The sequence below is a fragment of the Nelusetta ayraudi genome, unplaced genomic scaffold (assembly GCF_046127955.1).
Source record: "Nelusetta ayraudi isolate G7.1 ecotype Tasmania unplaced genomic scaffold, CSIRO-AGI_Nayr_v1 ptg000008l, whole genome shotgun sequence".
In the NCBI taxonomy this organism is placed as follows: domain Eukaryota; kingdom Metazoa; phylum Chordata; class Actinopteri; order Tetraodontiformes; family Monacanthidae; genus Nelusetta; species Nelusetta ayraudi.
Window position 1 is genome coordinate 6,743,628 of NW_027466058.1, and position 15,176 is coordinate 6,758,803.

At 42.1% G+C, this 15,176-nt stretch overlaps 4 protein-coding genes across 6 annotated transcripts in view; 3 read left to right on the forward strand and 1 right to left on the reverse strand.

Annotated features, from left to right (window-relative positions):
• Positions 1-2,120, forward strand: part of ablim1a (actin binding LIM protein 1a) — a 42,040-nt gene extending 39,920 nt beyond the window's left edge. For both annotated transcript variants that reach the window (XM_076019019.1, XM_076019018.1), the window contains 2 exons: positions 722-802; positions 1,020-2,120. In XM_076019019.1, coding sequence (XP_075875134.1) covers positions 722-802; positions 1,020-1,133 — 195 coding nt within the window. In that variant the 3' untranslated portion in view covers positions 1,134-2,120. The remainder of the gene's footprint in view (positions 1-721; positions 803-1,019) is intronic.
• Positions 2,121-4,009: 1,889 nt separating this feature from the next.
• LOC142883804 (putative E3 ubiquitin-protein ligase TRIML1) lies at positions 4,010-7,646 on the forward strand. 2 transcript variants are annotated; one of them, XM_076019038.1, is made up of 5 exons: positions 4,010-4,526; positions 5,113-5,346; positions 5,422-5,468; positions 5,562-5,704; positions 5,960-7,646. In XM_076019038.1, exons 1-5 carry the CDS (start codon positions 4,347-4,349, stop codon positions 6,532-6,534), a joined length of 1,179 nt encoding a protein of 392 aa, XP_075875153.1. In that variant the 5' UTR covers positions 4,010-4,346; the 3' UTR covers positions 6,535-7,646. The 2 variants fall into 2 exon arrangements, with proteins under 2 accessions (XP_075875153.1, XP_075875154.1); XM_076019039.1 differs by lacking the exon at positions 4,010-4,526 and having other exon boundaries at positions 4,751-5,346.
• Positions 7,490-11,495, forward strand: LOC142883803 (factor VII-activating protease). The gene is made up of 13 exons (XM_076019037.1): positions 7,490-7,643; positions 7,767-7,926; positions 8,003-8,098; positions 8,175-8,285; positions 8,394-8,510; positions 9,104-9,214; positions 9,305-9,476; positions 9,558-9,655; positions 9,739-10,135; positions 10,222-10,364; positions 10,457-10,591; positions 10,729-10,874; positions 10,985-11,495. Exons 1-13 carry the CDS (start codon positions 7,584-7,586, stop codon positions 11,150-11,152), a joined length of 1,914 nt encoding a protein of 637 aa, XP_075875152.1. The 5' UTR covers positions 7,490-7,583; the 3' UTR covers positions 11,153-11,495.
• An 868-nt stretch (positions 11,496-12,363) lies between these two features.
• Positions 12,364-14,761, reverse strand: LOC142883509 (tripartite motif-containing protein 72). Its single transcript, XM_076018426.1, has 5 exons — positions 13,873-14,761; positions 13,700-13,795; positions 13,380-13,613; positions 13,048-13,153; positions 12,364-12,976 (listed from the first exon to the last, which is right to left on the reverse strand). The coding sequence occupies exons 1-5, from the start codon at positions 14,464-14,466 to the stop codon at positions 12,414-12,416; spliced, it is 1,593 nt and encodes a 530-aa protein (XP_075874541.1). The 5' UTR covers positions 14,467-14,761; the 3' UTR covers positions 12,364-12,413.
• Between the last annotated feature and the right edge of the window lie 415 nt (positions 14,762-15,176).

The following is a 15,176-nucleotide window of genomic DNA, read 5'->3' on the forward strand; positions in this document are numbered from 1 at the left end:
CCGAGTCACTCTCAGCGCTGTAGCATGCCGGCTTCTCCATGCTCATCTGCATATAGCTTCGATCTTCAAGTGGCTGGATACTGTATGCGGCATACAGTGGAGAATCCAATGCCCAGACTGTCATCCAAACAACTCATATCGCTATATACTGTGCAGTATATAACCGATTGTTCCAACTGCGTGCATATGAGTTGGTCGGAGGCCACAGAAAACTTTAAGTTGCTTTTTTTCTCGAGCATTTCAGCCAAACAAACAGCCACCATTCACTCGGGTGTCCTCCCGCACAGACAGATTTAGTTCCTCAGAGAAGGAAAAGTGCAAATTATTTCCGGGACAGTCGCTCCAGTGTGGATTTACTTGGCCCATATCGCAGGTGTTCTGTTTTTAGTTTGCACTAAATTACTCCAATGGTACAAAAGTGATTTCATGTTCTGCCCTTACCTTATCTACTGCACGTGTCTCCACCAAAAAAAAAGTGTGCACAATGTAGCACCCTGCACCCCCCTCCCTCCAGCCCCCCTTCAGAACCTGCAGAACACCCCTCATTCCCGGTCACGCACCTGCTCTCCCACCCAGTGTTCCCTCTGTCACAGGCAGTACTGTAAAAAGAAAAAAGAAAATCCCAAATATTTTTATCATGTTTGCTGAAGCTTGTGTTCACTGAAAGTTCACACCAGCATGCGGGTGTGACGTGTGCACTGACGCGTGTCTCCCTCTGAAGGTGTACCCCTATGAAATGCTCATGATAACCAGTAGAGGGAGAGCTAAACTGCCGAGAGACGTGGACAGAACCCGACTGGAGGTATCGCTTTCCCGCCCGACTGCCCACTGCGGTTCCGCAGCAAATTTCAGTTGTGTCAATTGAGGCGGCTTTTGTGCGAAAACGGAATGTGCGGAGAGAATCCATTGCTTCCTGTCATTTTTCTCGTGACCCGTTTTTCACGGCCCGGGTGCTAACCACAAACACCCCTCCCTCCCTCTCCCTCCTTTGTTTTCTCCCCCTTTGTTCTCCCTTCCAGCGCCACTTAGCACCTGAAACGTTCTTTGACATCTTTGGAATGGAGATCCAGGAGTTTGACAGGCTTCCCCTGTGGAAACGCAACGACATGAAAAAGAGGGCCAAGCTCTTCTAGCAACCCAGAGCAGCATGCACATACTGTACATTCATCCAGATAGCACACAGCAACTGTAATCTAGATTTAGATTTTTTTTTTCCTTCTTCTTTGTTTATTTTCCTTTTCCTCTGTTATTTTGATTGTTTTATTCTGACATAATCAAGGAAGCCGCGAAGTGGACTTGTTTTGTTTTTTGTTTTGTTTTTGCACCGGCCTCCTGACATTCTGAGCTGAATGGGTTGCCCAGTTAAGAGACTGAAAGACTTGGAGCCTTTTCCATGTTCAAAAATGGCAAAGAATGGGAATGGACGACAAATCAGGTCGAGTTCTTTGGTTTGACTGCGCTCGTTATTTATTTTGTTTCCTTGCTTTGCTTCGAGTGGAACTGCTTTTCTTTCTCTCTTGCTTGTTTCCTCCTAATATTTGTTCGCTCCTGATTCCTGTGGAACTTTGTAAATTACAGTAGAAGCTCATGGCGCCATTATGAGAGAAGAAAAAAAAAAAATGTCCATGCTTGTTGCTTGACCCGTGCGTCAGCTTCCCTGCGCTTGGGCTGAAAACGGTTTCAGCCCGAAGTTTGTCAGAATCGGCTCAATGAGTCTTTGAATTAAAAAAAAACAAAACAAACAAACGGGAAAACCGCGGGGCGGGGGGGAAGCAGTCAGCTGACCCGCCGGCGGTTTCGCTGGATCTACGTGGAAATGAATCAACCAAGCACCTTCACGCTGTCCGTCTCCCCCCTGCTCCTGTCAACTGTACATGCCAAATATTCATCTGACCCTGACAGAAAGAACGCATCTCTCCTCTCAGGCTCTCATTAACCCACCGTTCGATCATCTCCGTTACATGTATTGGAAGAACAGCTCTATATGATCATTTAAATCCCCGGCAAACAACGACGTAGGATGCATCTGTGTTTGGGAATACTGTTTTATAAGGAAGAAACCCACACTGCCATTTGTTGTATTGAAATCTAAGCCAATAAAGCTTTAAAATCACCGTGAACCATGCGACCCTCTGCTATACCAAAGGTACCCGCTGCCTCCTTTCTGTTCTTTGTTTTTCTTTCTTTTGCATCGCACAGTGGTTTCACGACCAAGCCACAGGCTGAAAGCAGTCTGAAGGACTGATTGACCTTCACATTTGCTGTATAATACCCACTTCACACCTGTTTTTAGAAGTACATAGGTGAAATATCACATTCTCGGAATGATATATTTTCCCTCATGAATTAAAAACAAACAAACAAACATGAGAGCAGATTGTGCCTTGTAGACCTTGACTCATAAGCCACAACTGCTTCGACTGTATCACCGACTTTTCAAAGCATGCCACCATTTTGTAGACCCGTAAATAAAGTTTTCCTTCCTTCCGGTTGAGTACTCATTGATTCTTATCAAACTCAGAAAAATGTAAAATTCAGTTTTTAAAACACGAAAAGGGTTACAGAACAAATAAATGCAAATAATAACTAAATGCATTCTGCTGTGAAATTGGAAGGCATAGTTTATACGGGTGCATCTAAAAAAAAATTTAAAAAAAATCAAGTTTCATGGAACGATTAAATTCAAAATGTTCATTTTATTTTTCTTACACAGCATGAAACACTCCTGATCTTTTTTTTTGTTCTCAATCTTTTTTCAGGTCATGATATTGAAAATCAGAAAGTGAAAACTGTACATTTCTGACTGGCACCGTCCCAAGATGAGCTCTTTTCAGCTGAACAGTAGACCAGATTGTCCTCCACAAGAAGGCTAACAACACACTCTTTGTTAAAAAAAATATATAAATAAAAATAATAATAATTTATAATAATAATAATAATAATAATTAAAAATAAATAATAATAATAATCAGAAAGATTAATCCACTATTACTATCGTTATTTCTACATTTCTTCAGGGGGCTGACCAACCCTCCTGATCATATTGACAATGTTGTCTACATGTGCTTTGAATATCCTTGGACTTCTTTTTTTTTTTGATTGACATGAGCTGTAAACTAAGATTAAGACGGAAAAAGATTGAAATAATTTACTTTATCTGTAATAAATGTGGAATATAGGAAAGTTTCCTTTCCTTTCCTTTTTTTTGTGAATGCACCCTACAAATCTGAAAACGTCACTAATCTTTTTCTTCAGTATCTGAATTTCCGTCTTGCCACCACAACAGATTCTTCAAATCTGTCTTCTGTAATCAAGTCAAAGCCATATGAGAACGATCGAGACTATTTGATAACATGATTTACTAAGAAGTATTACATTAATTATTTAAGTTCATTTGTATTACCTTTTAATGACTCCAATTCTATATGTATTCCATACTGCAATACTTGTTGCTGCCTAGAACAAAAGAAAAAAATTTAGCTTGAAGTCTTTATATTTCTATTGCCATAAAATGTTAATCAAACCAATGAGGGCTAAAAAAACAACACAAAACAAGCAGGTTTAGGTCTGCAGGTTTATTACTCTATTACTGGAACATGAGCTGCAAATTATCCGTTCATCCTAACGCAAAATGCCTTTGTGTTATGTTGGAATTATTGTTTCATAGCAGTGAGCACATACTGTTTTTGGTGCAAACAAAAGCTTAAATTACTTCAGTTATTTTCAGCTCGACTGAACTTTGGAACACTTCAGCAGGAAATCAATGAAGCATGCAGCTAGTTGGAAATAACTGCCAACGCAGCCATTAAAGAAAATACAATCCTATCATTAATGGGAGGCTGTGCATTTTTTGTAATTACAGCTCTTATATTAATGCAATTTTACTGACTTGCCTGTGTTAAAACTAAATCTATTCAAACAGTTGCTGTTTTTAGTGTTCACCAATGAACTTTGCATGTGCTTGCACAAAGGATGTTAACACCTCGTCCCGTGTTTTGGAATCTATCTTAAGTTTATTTATGTACTCACTCATAGCCAATGCAATTTCATCGACAAAGAGGGTTATAGTCAGACAGTGTATTATTGTTATTGTTGTTCAGACAAACAACTATTTTTTTTCCTTCACCACAGGGAAAACAAAGCTGACAAAGGCCATTTCAAATGCAGCAAAGAGTTGTTTGTCTCAGGGTTAGAAAACACTCCTGTTAAGTGATCATTTAAAATCCCTGAGAAACAACTTGTTTACCTGTTTGATTATATAGTGGCAAACTACATAAAGATACTGGGGGGGACAAACGGTTCTTACAGCTAAAGTTCACTACTGGAAGTGATCTTTGTGCCAAAACATGTCAAGTGTCAAACCACTTCTGTACTTAGCTGCAGTTCATTGTGCTGTTTTGACTGTGTGGCGTGTGCGCCCCACTCTGCAGGAAACAATCAGAAAGAATCAAGAGTGTCTGAGGGAGCAAAGACAAGCAGTGAAAGACAGACTGACGCAGCTGTCAGCACGTCAATCAGCAATCACAGTAAGTTGCATTCAGTCCAACAAAGCAATTGCTTCTGGTATTTTATTCTTTCAAATCAAGGCTCAAGACTTTTCTGTCCTCCATTAACACCTTAGGAAAAAATGTACACTTTGATTGCACTAATTTTTCTTAATTAATTTAGTTTCACCATTTTCTAATGTCTTTGTATTTTAGTCTTAATGAATCTGAATTCTGTGATCTAATTTCACTTTTCATTAACTAGATCTCCCCTCTATCGCAGTACTGTTTGCAGCAATCTGCAGATTTTCAGATGCACGAGATTCAGTCTTGGGACGGCAATCATTTAATTTCAATTTGCAGTGAACTGAATCCTGCCTTGGTTTTACTGGGAATACCTTACGCATTTGAAAACCCATGAAGGCAATATTTGTTTCATCTACTTCTAATTTGTATGCTATGTTGAAATTGTGAATGATTTGAATCAGTTGTCCACATGTTTTTTTTTTTTTTAAACAATCTTTTATATTTCTGTTAAGTGCATTTATTCTTACATGCAGTGCACTACACGGTTTTGTACCTTGCTGTCGTGGTAGGACTTGCTATTATCGTCTTGTTCCTGATTCAGAGACGGTCCATGGAGATACGGCAGAGCATTGTACAGAGGTATGAGGAGATGCATGCGGTCCTGAATGAAGACCTCAGGATCACTCTGTCCCACCTGGACATGGAGGAGAAGGCTGCTGCCTCTGCTTTGGAGACACTCATGGAAAGAAACGGTTCTCTGATCCAGGAGATAGAGCAGGACCTGTCCACACTTGACGAGGCCCTGGACCAGACTGTCACAGAGACCAATATAATGGTAACCAAAAAAAACAGGAAACATTTTTTCCCTCAGAATAATCCCGTCTTGATTTATTTATTTTTATTTTTCCAGTCTTTTTTATCAGCCATGGAGCATCAAGACCTGGAGGACATGAGCAGGTATTGAATCAATTTATGATTAATAATTATAAGAAAACGAAACATGGAGCCACTGATTTCCTGCTGAGTATTCATCCTGTACTTCTCCTGCAGAGAGCGAGTTGTTCAAGACAAAGCAGATCCAATCAGTATCGACCTGGATGAAGTTAAAGCTGAGCAGATCCTCAGTCTGACCAACGACGTGCTTCGACTAATCAGCTCGCAGACCCCTGTCATCAGGAAACTCATCAAAAGTTGTCAGTTTACAATTATTTCAAACGTGGCTTTTATTTATTAATATATATCTTTGTGTGTATTTATACACACGCACACACACACACATATACACACTACTACGACCAGTCAAAAGTTTGACATTAACGTTACTGATTTAATGGTTTTTCTTTTCATTTTCATGACTATTTACATTGTAGATTGTCACTCGAGGCAGGTGTGTCCATACTTTTGACTGGTCGCATATAGATGATGCATTAGACTTCTGTGTTTTGCAGATTCCAGCGTGATGTATTTGGATCCACAGACGGCCCACCCGAAGCTGGTCGTCTCTCCCAGCGGTGACAGCGCCACCTACACTAAAACGTGGCAGCAGCTCCCTGACCTCGCGGGGCGATTTGACACCACCCTAAACGTCATCAGCTCGCAAGCGCACAGCCGTGGTCTCCACTACTGGGAGATGGACGTGACCGGGAAGACCTACTGGGAGTTGGGCGTCACCTATCCCACCATCCCCCGCAAGGGCTCCACGGAGGACTGCTGGCTGGGTCGAGGGGATGATTCCTGGTGCGTGGAGTTCTTTGATGGGAAATACACAGCCTGGCACGGGGGGGTGCCCCATCATCTTCCAGTCACAAAACAGTTCAGTCGGATCGGGGTGTTTTGCAATTTTGTCGCAGGATCGGTGACTTTCTTGGACGCAGATGACATGATGCCCCTCTACTCCTACTGTGAAGGAACCTTCTCCGACTGCCTCCACCTGGCACTGTGTCCCGGCCACGACCACAACGGCACCAACTCCAGACCTATTGTGATCTGTAACCCAACATCCCCCATGCCCATGTCGGATTAGAAAGCGCCAATGGAAATATTTGCGGAGGAGTTCCTTGACACACATAGCAAGTGTGCATTAGTTGTAAACTGTAGTGAGTTTTGACTCACGTTCCTCTAAAAATACATTAAACATTGCATTAGTGTTGTAACCTGATTGTGGTTTTGTTTGTCAACAATCAATAAACAATCATAGGAATGTTTTAATGAAATATAAATAATGTCATTCCAGCCAGTGACTGTTGGCACAATGATGATTGTATAAGACCTTATGCAAGAGGAGAACATGTGGACATTATCTCAGAATTTGAGGATTAACTGCTTCAACAGTGTTCCTGTCATATTAGCGAGCCATGTAATTGTAACCTAAAACATCTCGCATCTGCTAGAAACATTTCCAATAATGGATGAATCGTTTATCAGGGAACATTAGTACCAACTGTGCTAACCATTTTCAACCATTTTTTTATGCACCTTAAATCTTCATTTCCTCTGAAGTACAAATGGTAAATTTCTGATTTAAAGCTATTAAAGCTACGTATTATTTTAAACAATTGATATTTGTATATATTTTTGCAAAATGAATTATATGTTTAATAAACTGCCCCATTTTTCAGGATTTGAAAGCTGTGCCATTGCACATCCTGAGCTGTGCCTCTTGCATTGTGTACGCAGATCCAAAGTCGAGATTCAAACAAACAGTTTGCCCTGCAAATACACTCTCTGAGCCTTCGCTTTATCTCTGAATGCATGCTTAAACCGACTGAAGGACATTTTGATCATGTTTAACATGAAAAATGATGAAGGAGGAACTTCTCACCAGTTGTTTATTTGTTTATAAGTTGTTTCTAATACGAGCAGGCAGTGCAAAACACACAGTATTTACCCTGAAATATTCTGGTATCATAATGAATATGGAGTTAAAATCGATGATACTGAGTCAACACCAGAGATGGGTGCCAGACACCCACGGTGAATCAAAGGTTAGTGTACCTACACAACAAGCGTGTGATGGCCTAGACATTGCTCTCTCCTCGCACTCTTTTGGATGTCCTCTCATACCCTGCCATCATGAACCTGAGGCTCCTCTTCTTTTTCGTCTGCCTGGCAGTCCTCCTCACTCTTGCCGAAGTATGTATTCACTGCATATTTTACATGTGTTTACAACGCAAATGTCACCTCATTCTGTATGTGTATTTTTTTTTTGTTGCATGTGTGTTTATTTTACGCGGGTCTGTTTAATTATTGAACCAGCTAAAACCAAAAAAGAACAAGAAACACGAACATAGGTTTGATGACGATCATGGACCTCATGGACCTCATGGGCATCATGGACATCGTGGGCGTCATGTGCGTCACAAACACGATCGCCAAAGAAAGCCTAGCAAAATTGATTTTGAGGAAATAATTCAGGGTAAGATCAGACTCACTAGTTACACATCTCTCTCTAAAACGTTTGAAAAGACATGGCGGCACACCTTCCTTTTCAGACATCTTCTTCAGCATCCTGGAAAGGATTAGTGATGACGACGACGACGAAGACCAAGGGAACTCAGATTGGGTTGCTGAACTTCAGCCGCTTCACGGTAGGATTACCAATTAATGGTAAAGCTACAAGTTTAATGTTCACACGTCCTGGTCCTAAACTGTTGTCTCTCCAAGGCCAGTGTAACCCAAACCCTTGCTTTAACAACGGGGAGTGTGAGCCCAAAGGGAGGGGAAAATTCAAGTGTGACTGTCCCAGAAACTTCAACGGAAGGAGATGTGAGAAAGGTCTGCATAAAAATACCAAACAAACCATCACACTAATGAATATTTAAACAATGACATTTATTTTGCATGATGGGCAAACGTTCAATGTGCCTTTTAAAACCATCTCAGGTCGGAAAATTTGCAAGAGAGGCACATGCGGACGAGGTGAATGTGTGTTGACATCGACTCCTCCATATTTTGAGTGCAAATGCAAGCTGCCCTTCCTACCACCAGACTGCAGAACATGTGAGCAGAGTTTTTTTTTTTTTATTTCCCGCCAAAGAAATCCATGGTCTTTTTCTTTTCTTTTATCTTGTTTTGATCTACTGTCTGTGCAGTATACAGTGCATCGCTGATGCAATAGGAGTATATTTGCAGCCCAAAACTTCCCACAAACATGGATGGTTAAATATACAGTAGATGGACAGTTCGTCGCCCCTATAGGAAAATTATTACATCCAGCCTTCAAAATCATTTTTTTTTTTAATTCTTCATTGAGTTGGAATGGGGGGAGGGTGGGTGGCACCCATGCCAATGACCCAACACATCCGGCTGGCCTGGTTTCAAAAATAATACAAATTTGGTTGCCTGCCCAGCACCCAATTGACTAACTTCACTTGACCAAAGGCAAGTTTTACCTTCCTCCAATTAATTGTAAAAATGATTTTGAAACTACCATTCAACTGAGAAAAACAACAGCATTGCTTACATATCCCAACCACATCAACCAAAACCATAACATCCATTCTATGTGCTGGATCAATGTTGATTAATAACAAATCTCATGGTACACTTGATTTGAAGTGTGCTTTTAAGCCCCACTGTATTCTTCTCCACAGTTGCCGTGTGTAACCCCAATCCATGCAAAAACGGCGGCACATGCGTCAGGGACGGGAATAACTTTGAATGCCAGTGTTCTCCAGGCTACACAGGAAATTTCTGCCAAATTGGTAAATGCTGTACCGCGCATTATTTCCTTCATCCCCAGCTAACATGTTTATCATTATAACTCCTACACTGCCTCTTTGTGCAATTTGAAGGCCCAGAAGACTGCTACGTGGATGATGGGGAGTCATACCGCGGCAATGTGAGCGAGACGGAGAAGGGTCGCGAGTGCCTCTACTGGAACTCGCACTTCATTCTGGATAACGGGGTCGATCCCCTCAACACCTACGACGAAGAGGACGGACTTGGCCCTCACAACTTTTGCAGGTCTGTTGTGGGGATTTATCGCAAACATGCATACGGGATGAGAACGCCGTGGTGCTTACTTCAATGTTTTGAATGACACAGAAACCTAGATGGAGACAAGATGCCATGGTGCTTCTTCAGGAGGGGCCAGAAGTTGTTGTGGGACTACTGTGATGTGTCAGAGTGCCCTGAGCCGACAGGTCAGCCTCAGTGCTTTGGAAAAATTCCGGACTGTACGCGAGTGTTGCAAGCAAAACTAACTCTGCGCTACGTTTGCCATTAGACGAGTCGCCTACAGATGTGGAGCCTACGGACCCAACGGACCCAACTACCGACGCCCCTGGACTCCAGCCTAGACCAGTTGAACCTACCGCAGCGCCCCAGCCGTCAACGACTGAGCCCACCGTTCCTGAGGAACCCACTCAGGCCTCACAATCTACCGCAGCGCCGACCACACCTGACAGCACCACCCCTGCGCCGCAGCTGTTCTCCACGTGCGGGATGGCTCAGCCAAAGAAGGCCATCACCCGAATTATCAGTGGTCTAAAGGTCAACCCCGGGGCGATTCCCTGGCAGGTGTCCTTACAAGAGAGACCAAAGAACAGCAACCAAGCGTTTTCACACATTTGTGGCGGGGTCCTCATCGACAGCTGCTGGGTGCTGACGGCTGGACACTGCGTGTGAGCCCAACTGCTAGCACTGCTAGTTTGAGAGGGCAGGCGTTTGTTGGTTGAATTGCTGAGAGTGTGTCTTCTGTTTTTAACAGAGAGCAGAACAAGGACTTGCAGGTTGTGATGGGAGGCCTGTCCCTGTCTGCAGAGGAACCGACAGAGCAAACGCTGAGAGTTGAAGAGGCTATTAGACACGAGGGCTACAGGGAGACTTCACAAGCCGCTTATAATGACATAGGTGATCCTCATCGAGAAAATGCGGCACCAAAACATTGGAGTTAAACATTTAACTTGAATCATTTGTATAACTTTTGTCCAAACTGCTCTCAGGCTTGCTAAGACTTAGCGGCAGCAATGGAGTTTGTGCCAACGAGACTCAGTTCGTGAAGGCGGCCTGTCTCCCTGATGCCCAGCTGCCCGATGGGAAGGAATGTACCATCTCTGGATGGGGTGCCACAGAGCAATGTAAGGCCACTTTTGGAATTCATATTAAAATCAGATGTTTTTGTTTTTGACTTTCAGGGAATCCTCTAAAATATGAGATGTGTTTTGTCTGTAATGACAATCTTAACCTTGTATTTCTAATTGCATTATTTGTACAGCCGATCTCGGTTCCAACCACCTACTGCACGCTAACGTGCTTCTAATCAGCCAAGACAAGTGCTCTGAAAAAGGTATTTACGGCAGTGTCCTGGACATATCTATGTTCTGTGCTGGCCACCTGCAGGGAGGAGTGGATTCCTGTCAGGTTAGTGGATGGAATCGATATATACAAAGTACTGAAATTGTTGCTTGAAAAAACAAAAAACAAAAAAGAAAACCCCAAAACAAATATTTCACCTCACATTCTGGTTTCAGGGTGACTCCGGAGGTCCGCTGACTTGTAAGGTGAACGATGCCAGCACTGTTTATGGTTTAGTGAGTTGGGGCGACCAGTGTGGAAGGAAGAACAAGCCTGGCGTCTACACACGAGTCACTGAGTTTGTGGACTGGATCAATTCAAAGATTAAATCATCAACTGCGTAACCAACCTTTGCTACTTAGCAACTGCCAAAAAAAAAGCCAAGCGGTCCGTACTTAAAGCAAGACTCGGGTTGCCATTATTATTAGGTTTTATTTCTCTTCTGTTTTGCAATCATGCAATTTTTCTGACAAAGTCAACAGAATTTTTGAATGCCAGGGCAACCTGATAAGAGTTTAAATTCCCTGAATTTCCTTTTCCTCACCTCATTACTGAAGATGAAGGAACTTTATTTCAAAGTCTCAGACACCTTGTATGAAGTCAGGTAACATTTGTGGTAAAATGTGTTAGCTGCGGCTGTAATTATGGTCATGTGGTGTAAAATGGTCATAAAACACTGGAGAAAACACATTTTCTTGTTGTTACAGTAAAATCAAACATCATGTTTTATTGAAAGCATGTAGTCTGTGGCCCACAGTCTTTAAAAAAGCAGTCTTTAGTATATGGTGGGCAAACAGTAAGTTTCACTGCAATCATAAATGATGAAAACTACTGCACTAGGGGGAAAAACACACTTTTACCACTACATATTCTGTTTAGCAAAAAATGCTGATATTCAATTTGAGGATCTTGAGTGACTGATTTTGGAATAAGGGAGACAAACAAACAGGATTTTTTTTTTTTTTTAAATGACCTTAATTAAAGTAAAGTTTAAATTAAAGTCCAAAAATGTATCTTCTTTCCTTCTCTATCTGTCCTTGATTGCCCTTACTGAGATTACTGTTGCTGCACAAAGAACTATGAGAAGCTAAGGGAAAAGTCGATCAGAGGACAAGCCTGGAGATTACCCACAGGTCATTTACTTTTGCACATAATTTCTGCAGAATGGGGGGAAAGTTAACGTGCTTGAACAGGAATTTATAATGCAAAAGAAAATTCTCAAATGTACTAAATCACAATCTACATACACGCCAATGTATTTTTTACTACACTAAAAGCAATAAACATCTTGTATTAATTATGGTTAGAATCCAAAAATTATATAGATTTACTGCACAAAGACTAATAAAATAATATAACTTCTAACCATAACAGCAGTTTTTTCTTTGACATTATTGATATAAATGAGAAACACAGAATAGTCATAATAACTTAAATTTGACTTATTTAAAAAACAATATATAGTTATAATATGAGCTGGGATGATGCGTGTTTAAATTCAACCCCAAACCTTCAATAGAACTTAAAAATGGGACAATCGAGAGAAAAACCAATCCCTTCGATCTATAAATTTCCTCGCACATCTCTCGCTCATTTTGCCAGCCTTTAAGTGTCCGTTATCCAAAACAGAGTGAGAGGCTGTTTGTTCAATCCATTCACATCGATGCATGGGTTGAGCATGGGGTAGAGAGGCTTGGTGCACTGCACGCAGAAAGAGTGAAGGAGGGTCAAAGAATCGGAATCGTAGAAAGACAGCTCCCCCTTCTGGAGGTTTGCGAGTACGCCCACCTTCCTGACTCTCCTTCCCACGTGCAGCTGCTTTTCCTGGGTGTCATGACAAGCCAGGTACTGGCCATCTCCGTGATAGATGCACCATGATGTGTTGTTCACGTCAAGGCTGCACCTACGCACGTCTACGTTGGCATTTTTATCAGCGAGCTCAGTGGTCATGCCAATAAGCCAGTAAGGCTTATCCTGGACAATGACCTCCCAGTAGTGGTGGCCAGTAGTAAAACTATCCTTGGTTAGCACACTGTATTGGGAATCATACGGCTGATGGTTCAGAGAGTCGCTAGCAGGCTGTTGTCTCCAGTACACTTGTTTACTGTCCTGGGATATTTCCACTTTTGGATGGGCCGTGCTGGAGTCCAGAGATGGAGAACTTAGATCTGCAAATAAAGGTTTGCATGAAGTACACAAATACAAAGATAAGCAGCCAACATTGGATTTGTTCACTGACATGACCAAATTCGTGGAAAGTGTTGAGACAGAGCCACAGCGAGATCATCCACCAGCCTCTCCACTGTTCGCAGTTTCTCAGGGTCGCACAGGTGCTGATCTACTTCCTGAATTGGTGCCAAATCCAAGGGATCGCTGAAAGGAAAACATCATTAGAGGAGGGTAACAGAAGGAAACAGAATTTAAAAAAAAACATGCTAAAAAAAACTTACCAAAGATTCTGTGCCGTGACTTGCTATTAAAAAAAAAAAGTAAAGAGATCTTACATGGTTGTACTTAAAATGTTTCTTATGCAGGCAATGAACAATTTAAGAAGTGGCAGAGTTAACGTACTTGTAGAAATTGCAGATCGTTTGTCTCCTGCAGGAGTGATTTGCTAGTTGCCCTGAGGTTGTTGATCTCTTCAATCTGAGCCTCCATCATGCACCTCTGTGTCTCCAGCCACTCTGTCATGTACGCTTCCTCGGCATCTATGATCTGCATCATCAGACGCTCATCCCCATCCAAGACGGCCCGGATCCTGCTGTACTTGTCTGAGATTCTCTCCCTGAAATGTGCTGCAGACTTCTAGGAAACAAACAAACAACTAAACTTTGCTGGTAAATATATGAGTTCTATCTGTAATGAGAGAAGGTCCGTGATATTGACTTTACCACTGTTTCTGCATAAAATGACTCTAGGTCCTTGATAGCGTGCTCTGCCTCAGCCCTCCTCTTCAGCAGTTGGTCCATTGTGGCCTCTAATATGCTCTGAACATGAACACACAATACCCCATTTGGAAAATGTATATTCCAACTCATTTAGATCAAGCAAATCTGATACTCACTTTAAAGTTTGCACAAGCCTCGTGCAGTTGGGCTGCCTTGTGGTTCTTATGTGTACCCACCAGCACGCACAGACAGCAAACCAGTGTCTTCTCCTCCATGCAGAAGAGCTTGAGCTCCTCACGGTGCTCCCTGCACTTCAGAGACAGCGGGTCCTTTGTGACCTCCACAACCGTGTGCTCTCTCAAAGCAGATCTTTGCTGGTGCAGGAGGGCGTGAGCCTGGCACAGGGACGCATCGCAGGTCAGACAGGTCCTTATGGCCACCGATGGAGTCTCTATGCAATGGTCACAGTTGATGGTTGAGAATTTGGATTCCCTGTTTGGTGATGCCGTTTGCATCTCCGCTGGTGCCGTCTTGTCAGGGGCGATGTCCTTTACTTTAGCCTGAAGGCTGGCATTTATCTCCAGCGTGAGGTCAGAGGCGAGGAGCACCCGACACTCTGGACAGAAGAGAGGAACCTTGTTGGAGTCGTCTGTTTCCCACACAGTCCGAATGCAGCTGAGACAGAAGTTGTGCCCGCATGGCAGCGTCACAGGATCCGTGAAGACGTCCTGGCACACGGGACACTCAAGAGATTCCTCAATTGCCTCCATTCTTCTGTTTGCACCTGTGTGGCAGCAACTTTGTGTTTTGCTCCTGGCCTACCTGCTCATGAATGTTTCACAGGACTCTTTAGGCCTGCACACAATACTCATGTGCTCCAGTGTCAGATTACTGGGGAAGAGTTGACAACCTCCGGGACCAGTTCAAGCCATTCACTCTCAGAGGGCCACACAGACAATGTCAGAAATGCCCAGAAATATAATATGAATCAAGCATATTTCAAATATTTTATTTTATAAACATTACATATTCAACATCAATGAAAAAGTTGTTAATGAAGTAATGTATATTCATTTTCCCTCTATCAATGATAAGTAACAGTTCACAGGAGAAGTCAAAGAATATTAAATCGATATTTTTACTTCAAATACTGTCTTATAAATGACAAAGATAAAGATAAAGACTTTGAAAATGTAATGTTCAAAATGTAAGCCTTAAAAAAAAAAAAACTACACTGAGGTGTTTGTCAAATTATTATATTTCTTCATTTCGCCCCTGTTACATTTAGGCAGAATATTTTAAAATCAATCAATCAATCAATCAATCACATTTTATTTGTATAGCACTTTATAACAGCCAAACAGTGCACACAGTGCCTTTCAGGGTATAACATAATAAAAGCAATACTAGTAAAACATATATCAGCGTCCTGTCGACCTGATTGTTTCTGCCATTTGAGTGCGGATCATCTGCCCATACA